Genomic DNA, 26,124 nt, shown 5'->3' with positions numbered 1-26,124 from the left:
ACCTAGCCTCCGACATGTCTATTGCGTGGGCATCCAGACGTAATCCACATGTTACCAGCCATAATCCACATGGTAGCACTTTCTGGGCCAACTTCCCGGATCGTTGCCCGGTGAATATTCCAATCCTGAGTCCCAATCCTGACTTTATATCACATTCCTCTGGAGCTACTCTTGCTGCCATCGGTAGGCCCGCCCAGGCCACGGGGAAGTGGGTCCACACTTTACCTGGTGATCTCTAATGACTGCTAAAAGTCTAAACCTACTGGCATTCAAGACTAAGTCACCGGGCACCAAGACAGAAACTAACAAAATAATGTTTTCCAGGCAGTCTTCCTAATTTTTTTCAGTTCTATAACGGTGAATTTGTGATGCAGACCTATTACTGCATCTCTCCCGTCCGCATCCCCAGGCATCCAAAACTAACGTTTTTTAAGCCGTTGGGATTTTTACACACCCCTTGGCATCTGATTATCTGGGGTTTCCGCAAGGGGCCCTGCGGGAGAAATTTTGTGAATCTATTTAGACTGTGTCTCACCACATACAACCCTGTGATAAGTAGAACTACCATCCTGTGGCCCCACTAATGGCTCCACGCGAGCACAGATTCTGCCCTGCGGCCCTGCCATGTAACACACACTGTCCAAACACGCGTTCACTTCAAAGTGGGTGTGTCCCAAATCTTTTTACTGTGACTGTTATGAGGTCTGTCAAAAGTAGGCCAACTGTGAGTCACTTAATTTGTTGAGATAGTACTGTGGGCTTGCTCTTCTGATAATGCTCAGCATGATTGAAACTGAGAGAGTGCATTCTGTCAGGCCCTATTTGTTTCTTAATTATTATTATCAATTATTAATTGATATTAATTCTTAGCACAATTTCTGACATCAAAGTGGGGTTTTTTTTCTTGAGCAGAAATTACTAGCAATTTTCTCCAGTCAAGGTTAGTATGTACCAGAATGAGTACTCTTCTTGGAGTGAGATGCTATGGACACTCATTCTGTTATTCATATTGCAAATGTCTTGCGGCGTGATGCCGGCCTATGCTGGCCATTTACAGTCGGGGTGCCGGCAGCCACGCCGGGTACAGAACATGGCTTACCTTCAACGTCTTCAACACCCTTCCGCATATTCAGGTGTTATACACTGCTGCTACAGACAACTTTGCATTTGACTTAGCAAGCCTTTATGTTAGGAACTCTGCGGGTGCAGAGAGTCCCCTCTCCTTGCCAGGTTGGCTGCAGGGTTGTTTGGCTGCAGGGCTTAGAAGTACAATCAACAGCTCGGCGTTAGTCCATGTGTCATCGGCAGATTCGTGGTCGTCTGCGCTGCTGTCAGTGATGACCGGATCAACCTCGACAGTCAATGCAGCAAAGCGATTGTTTGTGGGCACCGCAGGAGTGTCTTGCACCGCTATATCTGACTGTCCTGTTGTCGCACAAAGGTGGTTCCAGCTCAACGTACAGGGCGGGAGCTCTGAACAGACATCGCCTCCATGAGGAACAGGGGTCATTAGCATATCAATGGTAGAGCGAAGGGCGCTGCATTCCTTCCTCAGTCCATTCATTGTTTCCCTTTCAGAAAAACAAACGGAGAACTGGTCAGAAAGCGTCAAAATTTGGTCTGAAAATTTACATTCTAGTGACTCAATGTCAGTCTGAACCTGGAAATTGCACTAAAAATGAAGTTTAGGGTGATAGGTTCTGGTGGGACGGGGTCGGGTTGGCCTATAACGTCATCTGTCGTGATGACATCTGCAATGGTGGCTTGCCTCAGATGTTTGGCTTTGGCCTGGCTAACTGAACTAAGGCAAGACTTAGGGAAATTAGAACGGTGGCCAAATATGTAGAGACACAATTCCTTGATGTCATCGGCTGCTGTGGTTAGAGATCTACGGGCTTTTAGGGTGAGATTACAAGTTAAAATGGTACATAGCTTTTGTGTTGTACATGTATCACTCACCTCGGCGCCATCTTGTTGGATCCTCTTGTCGCAGTACTTCTCCTTTGCAGACTCAAATACCACTTTCCTCGCTTCTAACAGTTCCTCAATGGCAAAATCACTACCAAGTATTGTCTCTACAGGAGCAGACAATGAATTCTTATGTTCTGAGACAATCTTCTGTACTCTCGAATTGAGTTTTGACAGAAAATTCGCAGAGCCAGTGTAACACACATCTTGCCAGTTCAATTACCATTTTCAATCAGCAACTTTATCTAAGTTACATGAAGTCTTTGTTTTGGTCTCTGACCTATTTCATTTCTTCCCCTGTTATCAAGGTAAATTCCTTGTCTGGGAAAGGAGAGTTCTCTTTTCCCACCAGACCTCACTACAGTCATGCTAGGGACTCTGAATGGTAATGCTATCTTTGTCTTTGAGTATGTCTTGCAGCTTTCTTGCCTCTTTTTTTTTTTTGTTCACACTGACAACCAAAACCACGTGCCTTCATTCCATCACTTTTTGTATGATATGTTTATCAGTCCCCCCTTGTTGGGAAATTGGTCTGGTCGTAAGACCTAAGCTAGGTTCTCTAGATGCCTTCCAGTCCTTTCTTTGAACCCTAAATAATGCCGGCCTTACGCACACCCGTGTCAGGTTGGTCTTTCTCCTGATAATGGTTAGCTCCTGAGGAGGCAGCAAACTATAGGCTCTCCCCAATGCTGAAGGCCGTCTAAGTTGGAAGCCACATGGTTTTCATCGCAATCCTTTGATTGACTTCCTGACGAAGGATCAGTCTCCCTCACCCGATTCGTCTGACATCTTTACACTCTCTGCCAACTTACATCCTGAAAACGATGCAGACAAACTTTGGGGCCCTGTTCATGTCCCGAAGTGGTACCTGACTAAAATGATAGCATGAGAGGGACGACATGAACCCCGTCACTTATCACATTCATGAGACCACACCAGCGGTGTCAGTGCACTATTGCCTGCTGGATGGCTTCGGCCACTAGATTTGCTGATACAGTCTGGCCGTTAAGCTCTGATGAACATAGTCATCACTACATCAGGGTTCATGGCTTAAGAGCAGGATCTGCATCTTGGTCTTGCTCTCAAGATGTTTCCATTGCAAACATCTGCAAAACTGCATGTTGGAAGTCTCCCTCTACCTCCTGCAACTTGGGACCTCCTGTAGGACAGACAATAAGTCATCATTAAAGTTCCTTTACCATTTCTTAAATTTATACATTCCTCCTTGTTTTTATGTGAAAGTGTATTATTGGCATTAGATGTGTCATTGCCACCCCCCACGTAGATCGGTGCTACTCTGCACATCTAGTGACTGTTTGAATAGGTAGAGTGCCATAGACTCCTTCCCCAAATTAAGTGTGGGTCGGGTCTACTAGAGAATACCTACCCAAATAGTCCTCTCCCGCCCATCCTCCCCAATCTGGCTCCAACCTTTTTGAGTCGTTTTCAAAAAGAATGATCATAGAAGAGATAAACATAATCACCGCGGTGGATGACAAATACAGTAAAAAGATAATCGATGACTCGCGGTGTCGTGTTGCTGGTAGCGACGTTTCGGCTGCTAGTGCTGCTAGCCTTCATCAGGCAACTGAAGTCTGGATGCTGCAGGGTCTGCTATATACCGCCGGACCGCGTCCTCCGGGTGTCCCCCGCCGTGTATTGCGGACGCAGTACAGGTGACCTCAGCGGGCGTCGCCCGCTCCACTTCATGGGCGTGAAGGGGCGTGTCCTCGGTATGGCTCCGTTGCGCTCCGGTGGTTGTGTTGGCGGATGGTGGGGAGCCAGAAACCGGGGATGTCGATGCCGCTGTCTCTGTTGATGTTGTGTCTATTCAGGCGGATGTGGATGGCCTCCTTGACGCGTCTTGTGTACCAATGCTGGTCTTGGTCCACGCACTGCACGCTGTCCCAATCGGGGTGGTGACCAGCTCCCCAGGTGTGCTCGGCTACGGCTGACGACTCCACATGGGAGAGTCTCACGTCGCGTTGGTGCTCCTTGATTCTCTCGCCGATTGGTCTGCCAGTTTCGCCGATGTATACCTTGCCACAGTCACCGCATGGTATCTTGTAGACCACTCCTCCGCGTCTTCCGGGTGGGATGGGGTCCTTAGGGCGCACAAGTTGGCTCCTTAAGGTGGTGGGTGATCGGAACACGGTGCCAACGTCCCCATAGATGGTGCTTGCTGTGTGGCCCGTCGCCGCCTGGAGGAAGACCCTGAGTTGCCTGACCGGACAACGCTCTCCCCTACTGAGATCGTCTCCCTGCTGGAGTTTGTCCTACGCTCCACGTATTTCCTGTACGAGGGAGCATACTACGAACAGACAGACGGAGCAGCTATGGGTAGTCCGGTGTCAGCGGTTATTGCCAATCTGTACATGGAATCTTTCGAGGAGGAAGCCCTGCAGAGTTGCCCACCCGACTGCCGTCCTACCCTGTGGAAGCGGTACGTCGATGACACCTTTGTCATTGCACCACGAGATCAAACCAGCCATCTCCTCAACCACCTGAACAGTCTCAAACCCAGCATCCAGTTCACCATCGAGAATGAGCAGGACAGCAGTATTGCATTCCTGGACACCATGGTCCACAGGGAACCCGACAGCAGTCTGACCAGCACTGTGTATCGCAAGCCTACCCACACCGACCAGTACCTGGCCTTTGATTCACACCACCCAGTGTCCGTCAAGAGGGGCGTGGCCAAGTGCCTACATGACCGCGCCTCGCGCCTGGTTACCAGACCACGCCACACAGCCGCCGAGAGACGCCGAGTCACCGCTGCCCTCAAGGCGAACGGGTATCCAGCGTCCTTCATCCGACAGTCATCGAGACCCAAGACCAACATCGAAGTGGAGCGACCGGAGTACAAGGCTTTCACTGTTCTTCCCTTTGTGGACGGTATCTCCGGACGGCTGAAGAGGATCCTGGAAGACCACGGCGTCCGCACCGTGTTCCGATCACCCACCACCTTAAGGAGTCAACTCGTGCGCCCTAAGGACCCCATCCCACCCGGAAGACGCGGAGGAGTGGTCTACAAGATACCATGCGGTGACTGTGGCAAGGTATACATCGGCGAAACTGGCAGACCAATCGGCGAGAGAATCAAGGAGCACCAACGCGACGTGAGACTCTCCCGTGTGGAGTCGTCAGCCGTAGCCGAGCACACCTGGGGAGCTGGTCACCACCCCGATTGGGACAGCGTGCAGTGCGTGGACCAAGACCAGCATTGGTACACAAGACGCGTCAAGGAGGCCATCCACATCCGCCTGAATAGACACAACATCAACAGAGACAGCGGCATCGACATCCCCGGTTTCTGGCTCCCCACCATCCGCCAACACAACCACCGGAGCACCGGAGCGCAACGGAGCCATACCGAGGACACGCCCCTTCACGCCCATGAAGTGGAGCGGGCGACGCCCGCTGAGGTCACCTGTACTGCGTCCGCAATACACGGCGGGGGACACACGGAGGACGCGGTCCGGCGGTATATAGCAGACCCTGCAGCATCCAGACTTCAGTTGCCTGATGAAGGCTAGCAGCACTAGCAGCCGAAACGTCGCTACCAGCAACATGACACCGCGAGTCATCGATTATCTTTTTACTGTATAAGAATGATCATGGCGGTGATACCGCACTGCATTGTGGAAGGTCAGGGTGCACCACGGGTGATAAATCTTTTCAGTGAATGAAGAGTACGCACGTGGGAAGTATGCATATGTAGTGACTGTTTGGGTAGGAATTCTCTAGTAGACCCGACCCACACTTAATATGGGGAAGGATTTTGTCAGATTACAAATTCATGAACTATGTATTGTAACACCATTTCTATTCATTTCATTCAATTGTGATTGTTTAAACTACATTTATTCTCCAACTATATAGGCACAAAATACACATTCACACCATGTTTTGGGTTTTGGCATAGATTTCGAGCGGCAGGTTTAAGTGTTTTTTGCTGATTTCAAAACCACTTTCTATTGCCCCACTTGGCAGAAATTCTGGCACATTTGCCAGGCACACTTGCCAATGGCGTGCCACAATTGGCAGAAAAATGCAAGGCTGTTATAGAAAGACATGCCAAACCTGTCATAAAAGGTTGGAATTCTTTGGCACACTTGCCATACTGACAAAACCCCACTGGAACCAGTAGGTGCTTGTCCTAATATTGTCATGTGATTTTATTTATCATTTACAAAGTAAGAAAAACTTACATAAAGCACGCCATTTTTCCACCGCTTGAACAGGTGGTACAAGAGGGTGCTTGGCGTAGTGTTTAAGAAAAACAAACATGAAACATTACTAACAACTGACTTTAAAATTATACTACGAAATAAGTGGCACAAATTTTGTATTTTGTTTATTTTGGGGAACTGCATGTCTCTCCCAGGTAGTTCCTGCCATTTAACCAGTGAAAATTTAAAATTATTAGTCATATGGTGGAGATGGGGAGGCAGTGGGTTTAAGTTGTGTGTTGCCACTTCAAAAATCTAAGCCCAAGTGGCCTTTTTTTAGTGCCAAACTTGCTGTGGTTAAAAAGTAATTTCCATGGGGCCCTCTGGCTTCCAAAATTAATACCCTCGAGACAGTTTCAGGTTTCTGGGTCCTAAAGAAGTTCTACATTTTAACAACCCTGTGAGGTCTTCAGCTGTATTTTAACATCCATTCATTTCACTTAATTGTGATTGTTTAAACTACATGTTTTTGCTTTTGCTAAGGTGAGACCCAGTACCAGCTTCAGCTTCTTGTCTGACCTCCCCATGCTATTAAAACTAGTACCATTAAAATTTTCAACATGTATTCAGCTACTAATAGTATGAAAGATGAACCTGAACTGTATACCTAGGCATGTACTGAACCTATGGGCCTAACGCATGTGCATTAGGCACAGGCACCACCTATGTAATCATACGTAATACCATTCATTATTATTAAATTAAAAGTGGTTACAAGTTACTACACTTTCCATTATGCAGCCCTGATGTCAACAACACGGTGATTGAGATCGAAACATATCACCAAATATGGTCATAACTTTTTTCCCAATGGGCCAACTTGGCATAGATTTTTTGTAGTCCTAACCCCAGGCACACCACAAGCCTGTAGACTTCCATTGGCTAGACCCCAACCTCTGCAGAGTTATAATCCTTGAAAGATTCAGTCACCCCAAGGAGCCCATAGGGTCATCAGGAACTGGATCTCTTCATTTACAGACATGTGCTGACTCGTTGCAGCTGTTTGGGTTGTGACCTGGTATTACTTGTACTTCCACAGTAGTATAATGAAAAGTAGTTAGAGGAGACCTGAGGGATGTTTTAGCTACCATAAAACAGTGTACAGGTTTAGGCATGACCGGGAACTGACCTGGTGATCAGAATCTGCACTTGGAGAAAACAGTCTTAGATTTGGGCGTGGCCGCCCTTAAAGCAGATTTTCAGATGATGTCTCACATACAGTGCTTGATTTCATCATGAGCTTAGCCAAATTTTGATGGGCCATTATTTCACTGTGACATTAGTTTCATGTCGTTGCGACATGTAGTTCTGAAGGTGTACAATGTGGTGCGCATCACATGTAAATTGAAAAGTGACCCAAAGTGAACTTGCCCAAAGTGAAATGTAACTTAAGCACTTGCTGCCAGGGAGCCCAGTTTCAGGTACGTTTTCTTTATATGTACAGTCGGGGTGCCAGAAGTCGGACAAAGGGAACTGGGCCTTGTAACTAAAGACTGTACTCAGAACGAAAAACTGAGCTGCTTGAAATTGCTAACATTTTTTCAGTTGTCAGTAGTGTAGGAAATCCGTCATTGTTTTGAAAGATGCCACTGTTTATGGCATTTAGCACCAGCGGATTACCACTGGGGACAAAAGTGCTCCAGTAATGAGCAATACAATACCGCTGCATGTTAATCTGGCCTCTATTGAAAAGACGCTAGAAGCGCACTGTGCCAGTTTCAGGAACAAAAGAAAATTATGTAACTCTGCACAATCTTGGCTCTTTTTACCAGGCAGCAGGCCTGACTAAAATACTCAGACATCAGTAGATGTTGTCTTTCAGATTAGAGTAGCCACCAGACAATCGTTCGTGTGGTGTAAATGTCCAGTAAATGAAGAAATGATTTTTTTTTTAAAGAATTTTGAAAGCAGAAAATCTTGAAATCCCCCTGGTTTATGTCATGCAACTTCAAATTAAACCTGGTAGCAAATAGTTAATTAAAATAAAGAATAACCTGTTCTTCATGCATTGATATTGTAGCGTAGACCTGGGTGCTATTGTCCCTCAAAACCTGGTAACACAAATGAGGGGGACAGATACAGGACTTCCAAAAAAGAATTTTTTTGTTTTGTTCACTAAACTCGGTGCACAACCTTCCAAACGGCCGTCAGAACAACAACAACAACAATAACAACAACTGCTTACGTGACACTGGAGCTCTACAAAACACAGCATGTATCACAATGTGTAACAATTTCTAAGGCCGCCCTGGCACTTATCCAATTTCCCTCCAATGCCCGCCAAACCACAACGCCCCAAAATAGAACCCAATTTCCGGTGCGCACCCAGCACAAGAGAAACAGGTCAGGGCACTCTGCTGGAGGCCCTCCGCCGGCGGCCCTCATCACCGCCGGCGGCGTACGAAAGATTAACATGGCAATAAAACATGAAAAAGGCTATACAATTGTCCGTTACAATATTTACAGTTTCTGAGAGTTCTGAGTGTTGTACAATTTTGGGATGATTGTTATCATGATATGAGCAATATCACTGAAACAAAAATGGACTACCAAAACAAAATAAAAAACAAACAAACAGAAAAAACAAATCTGTATTGCCAGCCCTACCTGGTCCCTCCCAGGTACCCCACTGCAGTCCAACTCGCATTATCATCGCATTACTCTTTCAATACGTGTATCTCAATGAAGATCCAAAACTCTTCTGACTGGTGCACTGCCACATGCACATCTTTTATTCCCATACAGCAATTCACAATCATTTGCATTACAGATTTAAACCTCAGACTCCTATTTCATATCAATTCTCCTATCAATCAGTGTAAGCCTGTTTGTGCCTGTTTGTCCCTTCTAGTCTGCCCGTCACATGATTTATACAGTCCAGGTATATAATAACACTATGCTTATAATGTGGCATATTTTGATTAAGAAGTTTCACTTAGTTTTCCCATGTACACGTATGTACATGTAAGTGATATTAACTTTCAGTTCTTATATCTCATCTATCTTAGGATTTAGTCGCATTGTGAAACTTCTGTTGACACATGATGCAAGTTCAGCTCTTGTCAACTCTCAAGGACAACTCTACAGGTGTTGTGAATTTGAAGGAGTTCAAGTTCTTATTGAGCGTAGTCAACGAAGACGGGCAGAAGAGATTGTGAAATACATAAAAAGCTCCAGTAGCCTCGATCAGCTCATCAAAGTTTGGCAGGTATTTGTTTTTTTTTATTAGCTTTCAAAGTCCTGAATCCACCAATTTCAATAAATTGTGTTGTTTAATGCCCATGTTTCGCTGCCGTATGTCATTATTGACAGCATGTATTCATTGAATGCGTTCCTTTTCCGATTATCTGGGCATCATACGCAGACAGTTTTCTTCATTGAACCATCCTGCTCATCAGTTTAATAGCTGCCATACAGTTGTTGTGTTACCCTTTCGAGCCACACCTCCCTTTCAAAGTGAACTTAGTCACTTTGAAGCATGTTAAGACCAACCGGTTAACTAGCTTTGTGGAAATCATTTAGCAGGCTTTCTAATTCCTTTGATTTTTTGCAACTAAGATGATATCGTTGGCATAGATCAAGCGGGAGATGTATTCACCATCAGCATTTAGCCCTTTATTTTCCCAGTTGATGTTGTTAATGATGCCTTGTTCCCCTTTCAAGGCTGATTTTGTTGCTGTCTCTGTGGAGTTTCTGTGAGTGGATGTAGCACCATTGTACAGGTCTCGTATGATATTGATGTGGGCTGAGTCAACTCCTTGATTCTTTAGTGCTCTGAAGAAAGGTTGAATTCTATGGAGTCATAGGCAAAACAGTGTGGGATCTTGTACTCATTTGCCTTCTCTAGTTTTTTAATTCAATACACTGCATCTGAAATTCTTTTTACAACTTGAAACGGACCCATCCAATGAAATTGCAGTTTAGGTGTAAGACCATTTTTCTGTGTATAGACATATAACCATACCTTATCACCAATGTTTTGCCTTTGAGTTTGACATCATACAAATGTTTCTATCTTCTCTGTTCAGCTTGAATTATATTTCTGGCCACGTGAAATGCTTGTTGCATGCATTTGTAGAGTTTATCAGCATAATCCTCTGGGATTAGTACAGTTATCTTCTGGACTGTTAACAAATAAATTGAATGGCAATGACGATTCTTGGCCAAACATCGTTCAGTCTGGAGTAATTCCAGATAAGCCATCATTACATAAGGTTAACTGCTCGTCCAAGTCGGATTGGTCTTAACTTGCATAAAACGTTAGCATTGTCTGAATGGTACAATTCAGTCTTTCAGTTAGTCTGTCAGATTGAGGATGATAAGGAGTAGTACGTGTTTTATAGATTCGTAACAATTGACATATTGACCAGAATACTTTACTTTCAAAATTTGTACCTTGATCAGAATATATATTTTCTGGTACACCATATCTACAAATGAATTGTTCAATCAGTCCTCAAGCTACCGTCTGTGCAACCTGACTGTGCAAAGGATAAGCCTTTGCCCGTTCCGTAAAATAATCAGTAACAACAAGAATGTATCTGTTTCCATGTTTGGACCGAGGAAGAGGACTAAAAATGTCAATTCCAACTTTTTGCAAAGGTACACCAACCTGAAAAGGGCAAAGTTCTGCATCAAATATGGGAGCTTGCAACTGACTTGTGGCACAGGATGCACACTGTTTGACCCAGGAGTCTATTTAGTTACAGTAGCCGATCCAATAAAATGAGCGTTGAATTTTCTTCAAGGTATCTGTTCTTACCAAGTGGCCACCTGTACGAGCTGTGTGAGCTTGAGTAAAAACTTCATAAGTTTTGGTATCTGGCGCCAACAACTGTAGAAATGTACCTTCATCAGAGTGAAATTTTCTATACAGTAAACTGTTCTTATTTGCAGTTGTTCCCACTGATCCAGTAGCCTTTAACAATTCGACTACAGCCCAAAATCTGATGGTCTGGAGGGCAGTCACTGCTTTTTTTGTCCCCATCCTATGATCACACCCACAGAAGAATTGTCCTTTTGTAATCATCTGAATTCATTCTCATTCAAGCGAGCTGTTGTAATGCTAGCAACACTACTCATTACTTGTTCATCAGAAAAATCACTGTTACATGTATTCAAGTCAATCAACTCCTAATCATAACGTGACAAGGCTTATGCTTTGTTGTGACGATTTCCAGGTCTATGGCAAATACTTCAAGCCATCTTGCCATTTGACCATGAACATTTTTTAAGTTGAACAACCACTTTAACCACTTCGTGCCAGGGCATTTTTCAATGTTGATGATGCTGGGCCGTATAAATGGTCGTTTATAGCCACACCAAGTAATCTTCAGGCATTGCTCTAAGTTGACAGGTGACCTTCATTGACACCCGAGTATTTCAGCCAGGCCTGCAGCCTTGTAAACAGAGCCCAGATTGTGCGGGTGTTATACAACTGTCTTTTGTTCACGAACCTGGCTCAGTGCACTGCTGACCTCTTTTCAATAGGGGCCAGATTAGCATGCCGCAGTGCTGTGTGGCTCATCGCTGTGGTGGTGGAGCACTTTTGACCCTGGTGGTAATCTGCTTGCTCTCAATGCCCCAAACCCTGGTATACGGTTTCAAAATAACGCTGGATTATCACCACTTTTGAGAGTGAAAATGCCGGTAATGCCCAGCAGCCTGGTCTTTTGTTCGGAGTACGGTCTTTTGTTACAGGGCCCTGTTTCCTTTGTCCGAGTTCGGAGACCCCGGCCACGCATATAAACCATACGGCTCCGATTTCGGAGTCCCTGGCTGGTAGTGGTTAATAAACTATGGTCAGTTCTTAATGTAAATAATTTTCCGTAAAGGTAATGTCAAAATTGCTTAATGAAGTAAACAACAGCCAACAATTCTCATTTTGTGACGCTATAGTTCTTTTCACTCTAAGACAATTTCTGACTCGCATAACAGATTACCTTTTCCTGTCCATTTTTAATTTGTGAAAGGACAGCACCAATACCATCTCCAGTGGCATCTGTGTCTAACAAAATGGCAAAGACAAATCTGGTAAAGTCAAATTTGTGCAGTCATTAGTTTTCCTTTAGCATTTGAAATGAATGTTCACATTCAAGTGTCCATTTAAATTCAACATTCTTTTGAGTAAGTTGATACAGAGGAGCTGCAATATTTACCAAAGTTTTTAATGATCCTTCTATAATAGGAACACAATCCTAAAAAAGTTTGAAGCTCCTTCACATTCTTTGGAGTAGACCACTCAGCAACTCTTTTAGCTTTTTGGAGATCAGTGGCTACACCTGCTTTTGACACAATATAACCAAGATAAGTAACTTCTTGTCAAAAAGGAACACTTTTGGGGCTTTAATTTTAAACCTGCACCAGCAATTTGTTGAAAAACTTTTTCCAAACATTCTACATGTTCTTCAAATGTATGGGAAAAATAAGGATATCATCCAAATATATAAGGCACGCTTTCCAATGAAGACCTTGGACAGCTAATTTCATTAATCCTTCAAATGTGCCGGGAGCATTACTCAGACCAAACGGCATATGATTAAACTCGTACAACCCAGTTCCAGTTCTAAAAGCATTTTTTTCCTTATGATCGGGATTAACTTCAACTTGCCAATAGCCACTCATTAGATCAAGTGATGAAAACCAACATGAACCTGTAAGGGCATCTAGACTATTGTCAATCCTTGGCAGAGGATAGGCATCTTTTGATGTGACAGAATTCAGTTTTCTTTAGTCAACACAAAAATGTGTAGATCTGCCGTTTTTCTTTACAAGGACCACAGGACTACACCAAGGGCTGTTCGAAGGTGAAATTACTCCCATTTCTAACATGTTTTCTATGCATTGTTCTAGTTCTTGTTTCTGGTGGTATGGTAACTATCTAGTTGGTTGTTTACAAGGCTTAACATTACCGGTGTCAATATTATGATACACTTCTTTTGTTAGACCAAAATCCCCATCTTTAGAAAATACATACTTATACTAAGACACCAAACATTTCACTTCACTAACCTGTTATTCATCAAGCCCTTCCGACCTTTTTTTGCCACAGGTCCTCAATGGTGGGACCTATTAAAGTCATTTAACTTACAATGCTGAGATTCGTCTTCTACCAAGTCAGCAGGACACAAAAGAGCAATATGTTTTCCTTTTGCTACACTGCATCTTCACAGCCAAGATTCCAAACTCTGACTGGAACTTGCTTCCAAGTAGTGTCAACCATGGTTCTGCCAATTACTACTCCATCATTTTGATTTAGCCAACACATCAAAGGTTCAACTACACCTTGCTGGACTTATCCTTGATTATGAACAAAACAAGGCACTATTTTCTCTTGCATTGGTGGAATGATAACCCCACATGGGTTCCAGGGACATTGTAGCTCTGACGAGATGAAGGTCCCAAAATTGAGAGACTCTGACGACATCAATGTTTATCTCAAGGCATTTGAGAACCTTGCCCACATGAATGGCTGGCTTGATGCACGGTGATTGGCGAGGTTGGTACCCGAATTAACTGGAAAAGCTAGAGAGGCATATGCTGCATTACCTGTAGATGAAGCAGTTGATTATCATGTCCTTAAGAAAGCCATTTTGGATAGATATGAGATGAAAGCCGAAACATATCGCACAAATTTCCGTCAGCGTGCGCGAAAGGGCACAGAAACTGTTCGCGACTGAGTCAATGAACTTTCCTATCAATTCACAAATTGGTTGAAGTTTGTTGAGATCGATAGTTCCAACCCATTAGAAATGATTGATCTCATGGTCATGGAACAGGCACTCAGCAAACTGCCTCATGACCTTAGATTCTGTCTTAGGGATAAAAAACCCTAAAACTTGCAAGGAATTAGCAGGCATGGCGGATGCCTATAGCTAACAGGGGAGGTTCAGAATACTGGCGTACAGCCGATTATCAAAAAGTACATGGCGATCTAGAAATCACCATTCTGGTCACAAGAGTGACTTTGAAAGTAGTAAGAAATCAAATTCAAGTGATCAATCAAGAATGACTTCAGTAAATGGCATAAAAGTTAGTGGTACTGATATTGATAGACCCAGTACCGACAAAAACAAAAGAGGTTATATGCAAGGGAGTAATGGTCGTGTGGGATCCAAGTATATTCCACTTAGTGAGAGGCAGTGCTGTCACTGTCATGAATATGGACATATAAGTCCCTTTTGCCCTTTAAGGTCACAGGCCAATCAGGGTAGTAGTAGTAGTAGTAGTAGTAGTCTGGCGCAAGTAGAGGCAACAGCGTCCTGGACAGACAACCCTAAGTTTAGTCAAAACAAGTCACTGACTAAAGGGGCAAATACTAAGTCAGTTAACCACTTCCTGCTGGGGACTCCGGAATCGGAGCCGTATGGTTTATATGCATGGCCGAGGTCACCGAACTTGGAAAAAAGGAAACAGGGCCCTGTAAGAAAAGACCGTACTCCGAACAAGAGACCAGGCTGCCGGGCATTACCAACATTTTTGACTGTCAAAAGTGGTGATAATCCAGCCTTGTTTTGAAACCGTGTACCAGGGTTTGGGGCATTGAGCGCGAGCGGATTACCAGCGGGGACAAAAGCGCTCCACCACCACAGCGATGAGCCACACAGCACAGTTGCACGCTAATCTGGCCCCTATTGAAAAGAGGTCAGTAGTGCACTGAGCCAGGTTTGTGAACAAAAGACAGTTGTACAACACCGCACAATCTGGGCTCTGTTTACAAGTCTGCAGGCCAGGCTGAAATGCTCGGGCATCAATGAAGGTCAACTTAGAGTAGTGCCTAAAGATTACAGATTACTTTGTGCGGTTATAAATGACCGTTAAATGAAATGATGAATTTTTGAAGGATTTTTTAAATGGAAAAAATGATAGTCATGCCGGCCCAGCATCATCAACATTGAAAAATGCCCCGGCATGAAGTGGTTAACAGATGTGAAGTACGTGTAGTTCCAGGGGTTCAAACTGTGGTAAATGACCCCGCGGAAATTCAACTTCAAAAGTGTATACTTCAGGGTACCGTGGAAGGCAAGCAGGCCCGAATATTGCGTGATTCGGCTTGCACACAAACAGCAGTCAAGGTGAATTTAATACCAGCCAAGTGTTATATGCCAGGTAGACATGTCACACTCCGTGGAGTAGGAGGACAAGTGACTGCACCTTTGGCCTTAGTAGACCTGAAATGTGTAGTAGTTTCAGGAAAAGTAGTAGTTGCAGCGCTTGATGGGCTGGAAAGAGATGTCTTGTTAGGACACGATCTCGATAAAAGGTGTGGAGAAATCCTAGCTAAAGAAATGTGTGTTTTGACCAGAGCACAGGCTCAGACAGAGTTACAAGATTATGTGGCAGGAGACTATAAATTAATGTTCGGTGACGTCGAAGTATAACAGATTGCTGGCAAAGTACACAGTTCAGATAGTAATGATGTAGGTCATGTACAGGTAGATGAACCGGGTATGCATAGATCGTCTTCAAGTGCAAATAGTAAGAGTAAAACACATCAACAGTTAAGCACAAAAATGACGAAAACTTAAAAAACTCTCTCCGGTTTGGCAGAATGGCCTTACTCAACTTGCAACACAGTGATGAGAGTTTGCAAGGCATAAGCGACAGGCTAGTTCCTACAAGTGAAGTGGACAAACACAGGGTGTGCCTTTATGATAGGGGTGGATTGATCATGCGCAAATGGGAGAGGAAATCTGATCCAAGTGATATTGTGCATCAGATAGCGTTTCCGCAAAAGTGTAGACTAGAAGTACTTCAGCTGGCACATGATGCTATTCTAGTAGGCCATTTGGGAGTATCCAAAATCAAAGATAGGGTACTCTCACCTTTTTACTGGCCAGGTATATCCAAACAAGTTGCCAACTACTGTCGCAGCTGTCAAGTTTGCCAATTCACTGACAAGAAAAAAGTCCTCGTAAACACCCACTGTGCAATCTGCCTATCATTCAGACTCCATTCAAGAAGATAGGAATTGACATTGTAGGTCCCCTCCCAAGATCCATAAATAGGAGTAGGTACCTGTTGACAATTTCTGATTATGTGACACCATATCCCGAGGCGATCCCTTTACCAAATATTTGGGCTGACACAGTAGCAAATGCCCTGATCCAAGTATTTTCAAGAGTGGGATTGCCAAAGGAAATTGTGCATGACCAAGGTACAAACTTCATGTCTCAGATCATGAAAAATATGTGCAAGAGTCTAGGGATACAACAAATCCCCACAACACCGTGCCATTTACAAACCAATGGTTTGACTGAACGCTTTCATGGTACGTTAAAGAACATGATCAAACCCTAGATGACAAACAAATGAAAAGATGGGATGAATACATTCCCCCATTTCTATTTGCATACAGAGAAGTACCTAGTCAGGCTACTGGGTACTCCCCATTTGAGTTGTTATAGGGAGAAAAGTGAGGGGTCCACTGAATTTGATTACAGAGCATTGGACAACAGATGATGACTCATCCCCAAATGCAGTTCAGTACATGATAGATATAAAGCAGAAGATGAACAAGTTTATGGCCAAAGCCACAGCAAATGTTGAAAAAAGTCAGAGTAAAATGAACGAATACTGTGACAAAAATGCTTTCCCAAGGATATTTGAACCGTGGGATAAATTGCTCTTGTTCCTACCGATGGGAAAATCCAAGCTTGAGAGCAAATGGCAGTGTCCATTCGTGATTTTGAGGAGATTTAATGAGACCGATTATAAAGTCAAACTGCCTAACAAATGCAAGTCTGAACGATCATGATGAAGCTGTGGTATTGTAGTGTTTTTGTTTATCCTGAGGTAGTACTGCAGGAATAGGTCATGACACCTTGGTTGGGTTGACTTGGCTGGTTAATTTATTCACTGATCCACACTCTTTCTCGTATAAGAAGAAAACCTACAATGTGACAAAATACATGATTGCAACCTATTAATATTCAGTATTGTAAATTCCTAACAATTGAATGTGACACAATATTACATGTCATTCTGGCACCCTGACATGATACCTATGCCTGTATAGACATAATAAGTACATGTAACGTTACATTTAAGTTTGTCGACATGTCGTGGGCCCACACAGACCCTTAAGAGTGTGTTTTTCCCTTTTTCAAGGCCACAATAGATCGCTTAATTAACTCAACATAATCTAGCTTACCAACCGATCCTCCCCCTCGATCCAACAACTTATTTTTGAAGATTAAACCAGGATCTGGGTGATTTGATGTCCGCTGAAAATATAAACGTCTACATGTCGCTAGGTTTTGGCGGCAAGTCCAGACGCAAACTAATCCAGGCAGTAAAACTTTACAATATTACTACACATACACCTGTACAGAATTGTCATTCTCCTTAATTTTTTAGTAACAGTTTTAATAAAGATATTGAGCACCTTAATCATATTACTTATAATTATATTGGAGGTTTACAATCGAAATATAATCAAATTACAGCTAAATGTCCCAGAATTTATCCCCTATCACGACCCTAAAAATTAGTATCATGTCGCCCCATTATCAGGGCACCGTTAAAGTTAAAGCACGCCCTCTGTTGGCGGACAAAATCATTCAATAACTATCTTACGGTGGATCTTTATAGTCCAGCCCACCACTGTATGATAAAGATTATCAGAAACAAATGGCAGAATGCCATTATATTATTGCTGAGATTGACTCTTACTCTGTTCATGATAACAATGATGTAATCCAGCAAAAGGATGACATAGACAGAAGTATGGAAATAGGGTTGAGTTACTATCAAACCCAGACATGGCAAGATGTGTCTATTGCTGATTCATTGACACCTACCCAAAGAGAAGAAGTGTTATCTTTACTTAAGTCGAACAGTAGTGTGTTCTCCGATGTTCCAGGGAGAACACATTTAGTGAAACATGAAATCAAAACACAAGGGTCACAACCGATAAGACACAGAGCATATTGTACTCTGTATACACTCAAAGATAAAGTTCAAAATGAACTTTAGAGCATGCTAGATATGGGAATAATTGAACCAATTTCTAGTTCTTACGCATCACCAATTATTGCTCTACGAAAAATTGATAAGCAGATTCGAGTAGTCACAGATTTCAGATCTCTGAACAAAGTTACGGAATTTGACCCGTATGAGATGCCTAGAATTGATGAAATTCTGGAGGATGTAGCAAGTGCAAAATTCATATCCACTATCGACTTGACGAAAGCCTTCTATCAGGTTCCATTGGATAAAAAGAAGAAAGAGAACTCATCCTTTGTGACACCTTTCGGTCAATTCTGTTACAATGTGTTGCCCTTTGGTATGCAGAACAGTAGTAGTACATTTTAAAGATTGATGGATACAGTTCTTGCTGGTTGCCAAGGTTCTGCCAAGGTATACATCGTGTTTACAGTCGCACATGGGAGGAGCATATGTTCCATTTAAGAGAAGTGTTGTGTAGATTAGCACAAGCAGGCTTAACAGCTAAACCACTCAAATGTAAAATGGCTTATCCAAGGGTTGTATCTTTGGGTCATATCATTGGTGGTGGTGTAATACAGCCACTGACAGATAAGATAGAAGTGGTGGTAAATTTTCCCAGGCCTATGACCAAAACACAGGTCAGAGCATTTCTGGGCCTATCAGGGTACCACAGGAAAGGTGTACCACACTATGCTACACAAGCAGTTCCATTGGTGGAACTCACCAAAAAGAGTGCCCCCAATACAATTGAGTGGAACGACAGATGTGAGTGAGCTTTTGTTACCTTGAAGGAAAAGATAACAAACCCGCCAGTCTTACATGCACCAGATTTCTCCAAGAAGTTCATTCTACAAATAGATGCCTCTAATTTGGACTTGGTGCTGTTCTCGCTCAACAAGATGAGGATAGTGATGAACATCCAATTGTGTATCTCAGTAGAAAGATGCTAGCACATGAACTAAAATACTGTGTGCTTGAAAAGGAATGTCTGGCTGTTATCAAGGCCGTTACCAAATTCAAGTACTATCTCTATGGCCGTGTGTTCATAGTGCTTACTGATCACAGAGCCTTGCAATGGCTAGGCAATAACAAAACTAGTAACAATCGGTTACTAAGGTGGGCATGATGCTACAAGAATATTCATTTACTGTCCGGTACAAAAAGGAAGAGCCAATGCAAATGCTGATGGCCTTAGCAGGGCATAAAAACTGTTGTGTAAGGATTTATTTTACAAATTACTTAGAAGGACTGCACAGGAAAAAGTAGCAAATTTCTGTGTGTATACTATTTTACCATAAACCTCATTTTCAGCATTAAGTTTGTTTACTATAAATTTAGACAACCTGCGATAATAATAACTTTTTCTGTAATTTTTTGTTTTTACATTGTGTAGCTCAATTTTGTAATCTTTGATTAAGGGATACACATGAATATGATGCATGTATGTCATATTTGTTAGAGTGAGTGACAAACAAGTTTCAAGTTCTCATATATTTTTTACACTTGAATTTGGCCACATCTCACAGCACCTTAGAGCAATGGAGGAGATCGCTGCAAGGATTGCCCAGAACCATATGATGAACATTTTGAAATGAGCTGTTCATGATTTTCCTGATTGCAACATCTGGGTAGATGGTTTATGAATGAACACACTTAGGGGTAAACTTCCTTTTCATTTAATGTCGGCAAGACTGACACAGGCTTTTTAAGGGGAGGGGGCATGTCATGAAGAAATTCTGAGTTCTGAATTGCCTTTTATATATGTTAAGCGCTATATAATTCATTGCCCACAACAGTTACCTTGATTAGGACTGTGGTTAGAGAAATAAGCCTCAGTTGGTGGGCGGCATTTGTGTAGGGATTGAAACAACATTTACTTTATTCCACTGAGTTGGAACAATGCCCTGGTAACCACTCGGTGCTGGGGTTCCCAGTACCGGAGACTTTGGGTTCATATGCATACTATATCTGGGATGCCCGAAATTGGGTAAAGGGATTGGGCCTTGTAACAAAAGACCGTATTTGGAACAAAAGACCAAGCTGCTGGGAATTGCCAACATTTTTTCAGCACAGAGTGCTGTCATTAGTGAAGATAATCCATCTTTTTTTTTTAATAGTGTATCACTGTTTGCAGCATTCAGTGCCCATGGGTTATCAGCAGGGACAAAAGTGCTCCAGCACTGCAGCAATGAGCAATACAGTAATGCTGCATGTTAATCTGGCTGCATTTGAAAACACCATTGCCATTCAGCAATGCACTGGGCCAACAAAGGAAATCATACAACACTGCACGATTGTGGCTCTCTTTACTGGGCAGCAGGCCTGGCTGCAATACTTGGGCGTCAATGGAAGTTGCCTGTCATATTCGAGTAACCACCAGACAGTCATTTGTGTTGGTGTAAGCATACAATAAACTTGTAAACAGAAAATCTTGAAAATCGCCTGGATACTTGTCCCGCATATGCAAATTCACCTGGCTGGAAGTGGTTAAGATATAGTAACGGGGGTGCTTAATTCATCAGCAAATTCCTTGACAATTTTTGGAGTTAACTCATCAGGATCTGGATTGAATACCATTGAGTACCTCCCAGGGATGAATGTGGGGTGGTGGCTCATGAGAAGATAAGCATGCTGGCAAATTGTTCAGAGTTAGTGTTTTTTGTGTTTGTGAGAAAGCAGCAAGATAATTGTTCATTACATTGGTAGCCAACTGGAATTGGGACAAAAGAGTTGGGCCTTATAACAAAGACCATGCTCAGCACAAGAGACTGAGCTGCTGGGCATTACCGACATTTTTTGCCCTCAATAGTGGAGATAATCCAGCCTTGTTTTGAAACAGTATACCATGGTTTGAGACATTCTGGGATTTTGCCTGGTGGCGCTGTTTGCTTTCTTGAAGATGTTGTTGTGAAATTACTCAACATGAACTGTTGATCGATTATTAGTTAATGATTATTGGTTATTTCTGGTATTATTACCTGACAGCGCGCTCTGCAATTATTAGTTCGCTCACGTCGCGTCTCCAGCGTGCACAGTTGAGTTCAGAACCACATGTAAACAGCGTGCACTTGCTTGCTTGGTCATGCTAGCGCCCTCTTGCGGTGAGTGTGAGACACTAATGTTCGCTACTCGGCACGCTGTTTTGTTCTACCTTATGTGACTTATTAGTAAATGTTATAATGGAATGTTTTGTTCTTACTTCTCTGTAAAAACAAGTCCAACCTGTATGAATAGCCAAGCTAGATTGTAAATAGAGAGTTCGTGTTCTGACTTTGGACCGTTTGGATCTGTGCCCGGAATTAAACCAGCTGTGAAGTATAGATCTGTGTGACTGCCCTTTAATTTGCCCGTTTCGACGGCGAACCCGCGACAAATTGGTGGCAGTGGTGGGATGACACTGATTTACCGAGGATCATTGCAGTCTGATTCTATACTGGATTTAGTTTGAATTGGATTTTACCCTGGAATATACTGGTGCGATTTGGAATATACTGATGAGATTCAGAATGTACGGATGCGACTTGGAATAAAAAATGTGCGAACTGGGTTATATTGGTGAGAGTCAAGCCGGTGGACTGAGCCGCAGATACAACGGGCAGAAAGTCACTTGTCATGGTTGCGGGAAGGCCGGTCACATCAAGCGATTTTGCCCTGAAGCTAAACCAGGTGATCAACAGGAACGTCCACTCGCGAATCCACTGTCTGACAATCAGAAGGAAAACTAGGCATGGCCGAGCCTACCAGCTAGGGTTCGGCTGGGCACAAAGAAAAGAATCAATGTACAATTATTGATATAAGATGTGCTGGTGAAGGTGGATATACGATGCTTGTTGTGGATACAGGAGCCAAACAATCATTATAGAAAGAATTTACTGTGACTTGCAGCCGGAACTCCGTCCAACTTTGCAGCGAAGTTCCATTGCGCTGGAGATAGCTGAAGCTGGAAAAAAGGTGAATATGTGTGGTATTGTGAATGTATGCTTAAGGATTGTGGATAATGGCTTTGACTGGCCTGTGTATGTTGCACCAATATGGGATGACGTATTGCTCGGATGTGACTTCATACACAGTAATGACATTGGAATACGCACTCGTTATGGAATTCAAGTGGAAGGAGAATGGATCCCTTGTGAATTAGTTGAAGCGAACACGTTGTCATGCCTGCCCGGAGTGAATTTACTTTGCCGTGTAAAATCAGCGGGAAGAATCATGCTGATGCGAGTTGTGGTGTTGTTGAACCCGTGGAATTCTCCAAGAATGTTCCCGTCGTATGTGCCAGATCACTAGTTGACTCAAGCAACCACATGATACCCATTCGGGTAGTGAATTCTTCAAACTCGCCGGTTGAACTAAAGAAAAGCACTGATGTTGGCAAAATTCATCCGGTGTGTTTGATGAAATCGATGCCATGACGCAAATGAGTTCCGTATGCAGAATGCATATGAAAGATGGTGTTTCTTGTGAAACAAGTCCGTGCAACGGCGAATGTGAAAGTGGCGAAAAAACAGACCTTGAATTCCCCAAAGGATCATTGATGCTACCCGACTATTTGAAAGAACTCCACAAGCAGGCTTGTCAGAATATACAACAACCCGAAAAGCAGCTTAAGCAGGCAAAAGTGCTGGAAACGTACAAGGAGGCGTTTGCCAAAAACAAAGAAGATTTGGGAAATTGTACCGTGTTAAAGCACAAAATCTCCACAGCGGGAGCGGCTCCTATTCGTCAGCCAATGCAAAGAACTCCGCAAGGATTCGAAGGAGAAGAACAAAAATATTTGCAAGATCAGTTAAAGGCAGGTGTAGTGAAGCCATCATGTTCGGAGTGGGTGTCGCCAGTTGTACTTGTTCGCAAAAAGGATGGTACTGTGCGCTGGTGTATTGATTACAGAAAACTCAACGATGTAACTGTAAAGGACGCACACAAACACCTCAAGGTCAAAGTGTCAGGATTCATATACATATACAATGTTACATTTATGTGGTCTCAGCAAAAATGTAGCAGATACACAATGTGGAACAAGCAGAAGTGGTATCTGCTGCTGAAGCAGTATACATGTAAACTTCTCCATACTAATTAGTAGGCTTACTTACATTTACCTATTGATACTGTAATGAAACATTGGGTAGACGTCCAGGGTCTAAGACTTGTGTACAAAATGACCACAAATTTGGTTCTAATTTGTTCTTGGTTTACCTTGTTGAAGAAACTAATTTTCACGTTTACAAGTTCTTCCTAGGCTTATCTATCCGTCTGGGGTTAAAGAATTTCAGAACAAACCGTGGACTGCAAAATCAAGGAAAATAAGTGTGAGACAATGTTACTTTTGTAGATGTAATTCATCCGTTTTTGAGTTGCAAAGTGCACGTACGTACAGGAATCCGAGCTGCGTGCACGCACTACGTGTGTGCGATTTCCAGTGAAGGTCTGTTGCATTCCTGCTATGTGGAGGCCATGACTGGTACCCAGTTTTAACATGCCTGCCGATAAAAAAATGCAGTTCTGTTTTTTTTCAGATAGGGGGCTTAACCCCCTATTAGTTATTGTTAAAATGTTCTTTTTTTTTATATTTCGGGTTATAAACATAAGTATACTGCCTACAATCTACACAGATTACCAATACATATGCATTATTTCCTTGTCCATTACTTCCATTTGCTAAATTCTTGATTAGCAGCAGTGCGCCCTCACTCACTGGACTCCCACGAAGGCGGCCGCCATGTTCTTCCTCTTTTTCTTAGCGCTATTACCATTGGACATGTTTTTGTCCGGCTCTGAAAATTTTTAGGGTTTTTCCGTTACGGCTGTCGCCTACACCAACCGTCACGGGGGCACTCCCTCGCCTATCCTTTGCTGTCTGGCCTGGGATCTACTTCAGTGGTCCATTCATCATTCTGTCCTGGTACTTGCCGAGCACATTCCCGGGTAACAGAACAATCTGGCCGATGCTCTCTCCTGGGGCAAGGTTTGCCCTACAGAACGGACTCTTCAGCCAGAGGTGGTCCATGCTCTTTTCCAAGCAACTGACAGACAGCATGTGGACCTTTTTGCCTCTCATCTGAATGCTCAACTCCCAACATTCTGCACTCGATTTCTGCATCCTCAGGCTTGGGTGACCGACGCTCTGTGCATCTCATGGGAAGGTCTCCTTGGCTATGCCTTTTTCCCCCATTTCACTGGTCCAGTCGAAGATAGAGAAAGAGCATTGCCGAATTCTTCTCATCGCTCCTTTCTGGCCAAGGCAGCCATGGTTTCCCCACTTCGTGAGGCTGTTAGTTGACATTCCCTTGTTGCTCCCTCAGCACCACAACCTGCTTTTCCAACCTGGCTTTCGCCATCTCCATCTGGATCCTCTTCACCTACACCAAGCGTGTTGGATATTGTCCAACGATCCTTTCAGCAGGCAGGGCTTTCTCAAGACGCTGCCGCCCTGGCTGCCAGAGGCAGACGGCTGTCAACAAGAAAGATCTATGACAGCTGCATGGGGCATTTCAACTCCTGGTGCAGGCAACATTCTGTGAATCTGACCCAAGAAACTCTTTCCCTTGTAACAGAGTTCTTTTTGCATCTCTTTGGGTCTAGCCTCCTCATTTCAACAATCAGGAACTACCATTCAGCTTTACCGACTATCCACGGTTTATTTTCCCGATGGATCCTCTATCTCTAACAACACTGCGATCCATCATCTTTTTCGGGGCATGTTTATTGAACATCCCCCAACCCAACGACTCCTTCCTTCGTGAAATCTTGGGGATGTCCTTCGACTTTTGGCTAGCCCCCCTTTCGAACTGGGTGGACAAGCTACCCTACTTCATTTGGGTATGAAGCTGGCCTTCCTTTTAGCCATCATCACTGCTCATCGAGGCTTTGAAATTAAAGCACTGTCCACTGCTGATGGCCATATTTGATGGGAGCCTCTTGGGGTCCATCTAATCCCAGAGATTGGCTTTCTTACCAAGAACCAAACACCATCTTTTCAACCTCGGGACATTTTCGTCCCATCCAGTCGTTGGCCTCATCTACCTCTGGCAAACTCTGGAGTCCTGTCTGGACACTCAAATGGTATCTCTACCGGACTAAGGACATCTGACGGCAAGTAACTCAATTATTCATTACATCTACTAAGCCTCACTGTGCAGCCTCCAGAGACACTATTGCCAGGTGGCTGGTTTCTGCTATTAAGTTTGCGAATTAAGACTGGCCCACTGCTTCTGATGATCAGTGTCAACGCCATATGTGTGCTCATGATGTTTGGGCGGTCTCCTTCTCATGGGCTTATTTCAAAGGCATCCCAATTTCAGACATTTGTAAAGCTGCTTGTTGGAAATCCCCCTCAACATTTACCTCTTGTTATCTCAGAGATGTTTTGCAAGGGGATCATTCTCACGGACTGGCCGTGCTCAAGACGGGATCTCAGTAGCTCCAGTTACGGCCGTCCCTCCCCTGCAAGTGGGTGCACTCAAGACATTTACGTGTACATGGTGAGTTGTTCTTTGTGCTTACCTCTTGCAGTCCTTTGCTAATTTGCCATTTTTGTTCATTGCGGGCTGTATGTGACTCCTTCTGGGGCTAAGGGTTGTCAGTGCGCTCTCACCTTCCCGCCGTCCTCTGGTTCAGTGCTACTCTGCATCTCTGCATATGTATTGGTAATCTGCATAGGTTGCAGGCAGTAGACTCTCCCCCCCCCACCTAGAGTGGGACAAGTCTACTCCTGCACACCTACGAAATTATCAATCTCCCTCCCTCCTCCCCTCACAACCTCAGTGCACTTTGCAAGTCAAAAAAGAGGAACAACATGGCAGCCGCCTTCGCAGGAGTCGAGCGAGTGAGGGCACGCTGCTGGTGATCGAGAATTTAGCAAATGGAAGTAATGGACTAGGAAAATGCATATGTATTGGTAATGTGGTCGGTATGCAGTAGTAGACTCGTCCCACTCTAGGGAGAATTTGCAACACGGCCTGCTATTTTATGGAGTGTG

General features: G+C 43.7%; 2 protein-coding genes and 1 long non-coding RNA gene across 19 annotated transcripts in view; 1 reads left to right on the top strand and 2 right to left on the bottom strand.

Annotated features, from left to right (window-relative positions):
• The window catches only part of LOC110989512 (uncharacterized), a 221,988-nt gene that overhangs the window by 63,574 nt on the left and 132,290 nt on the right, over positions 1-26,124 (bottom strand). The window lies entirely within an intron of this gene.
• LOC110989511 (uncharacterized) overlaps positions 1-26,124 on the top strand; it is a 322,817-nt gene that overhangs the window by 192,745 nt on the left and 103,948 nt on the right. For all 17 annotated transcript variants that reach the window (XR_015424849.1, XR_015424847.1, XR_015424845.1 and 14 more), the window contains one exon: positions 9,209-9,408. Coding sequence is in view for 9 of the 17 variants with exons in the window: in XM_087134889.1 (XP_086991015.1) it covers positions 9,209-9,408 (200 nt within the window). In the remaining 8 variants the exon portion in view is untranslated. The remainder of the gene's footprint in view (positions 1-9,208; positions 9,409-26,124) is intronic.
• LOC147799590 (uncharacterized) lies at positions 947-3,115 on the bottom strand. The gene is made up of 2 exons (XM_087134893.1): positions 1,960-3,115; positions 947-1,571 (listed from the first exon to the last, which is right to left on the bottom strand). Exons 1-2 carry the CDS (start codon positions 1,968-1,970, stop codon positions 1,184-1,186), a joined length of 399 nt encoding a protein of 132 aa, XP_086991019.1. The 5' UTR covers positions 1,971-3,115; the 3' UTR covers positions 947-1,183.

The sequence above is a fragment of the Acanthaster planci genome, linkage group LG03 (genome assembly GCF_054643075.1).
Source record: "Acanthaster planci isolate LZ-2023a linkage group LG03, COTS_SCS, whole genome shotgun sequence".
Lineage (NCBI taxonomy): Eukaryota > Metazoa > Echinodermata > Asteroidea > Valvatida > Acanthasteridae > Acanthaster > Acanthaster planci.
Note: the sequence above shows the minus strand (reverse complement) of the source record. Positions and strands in the feature narration are given on the sequence as shown.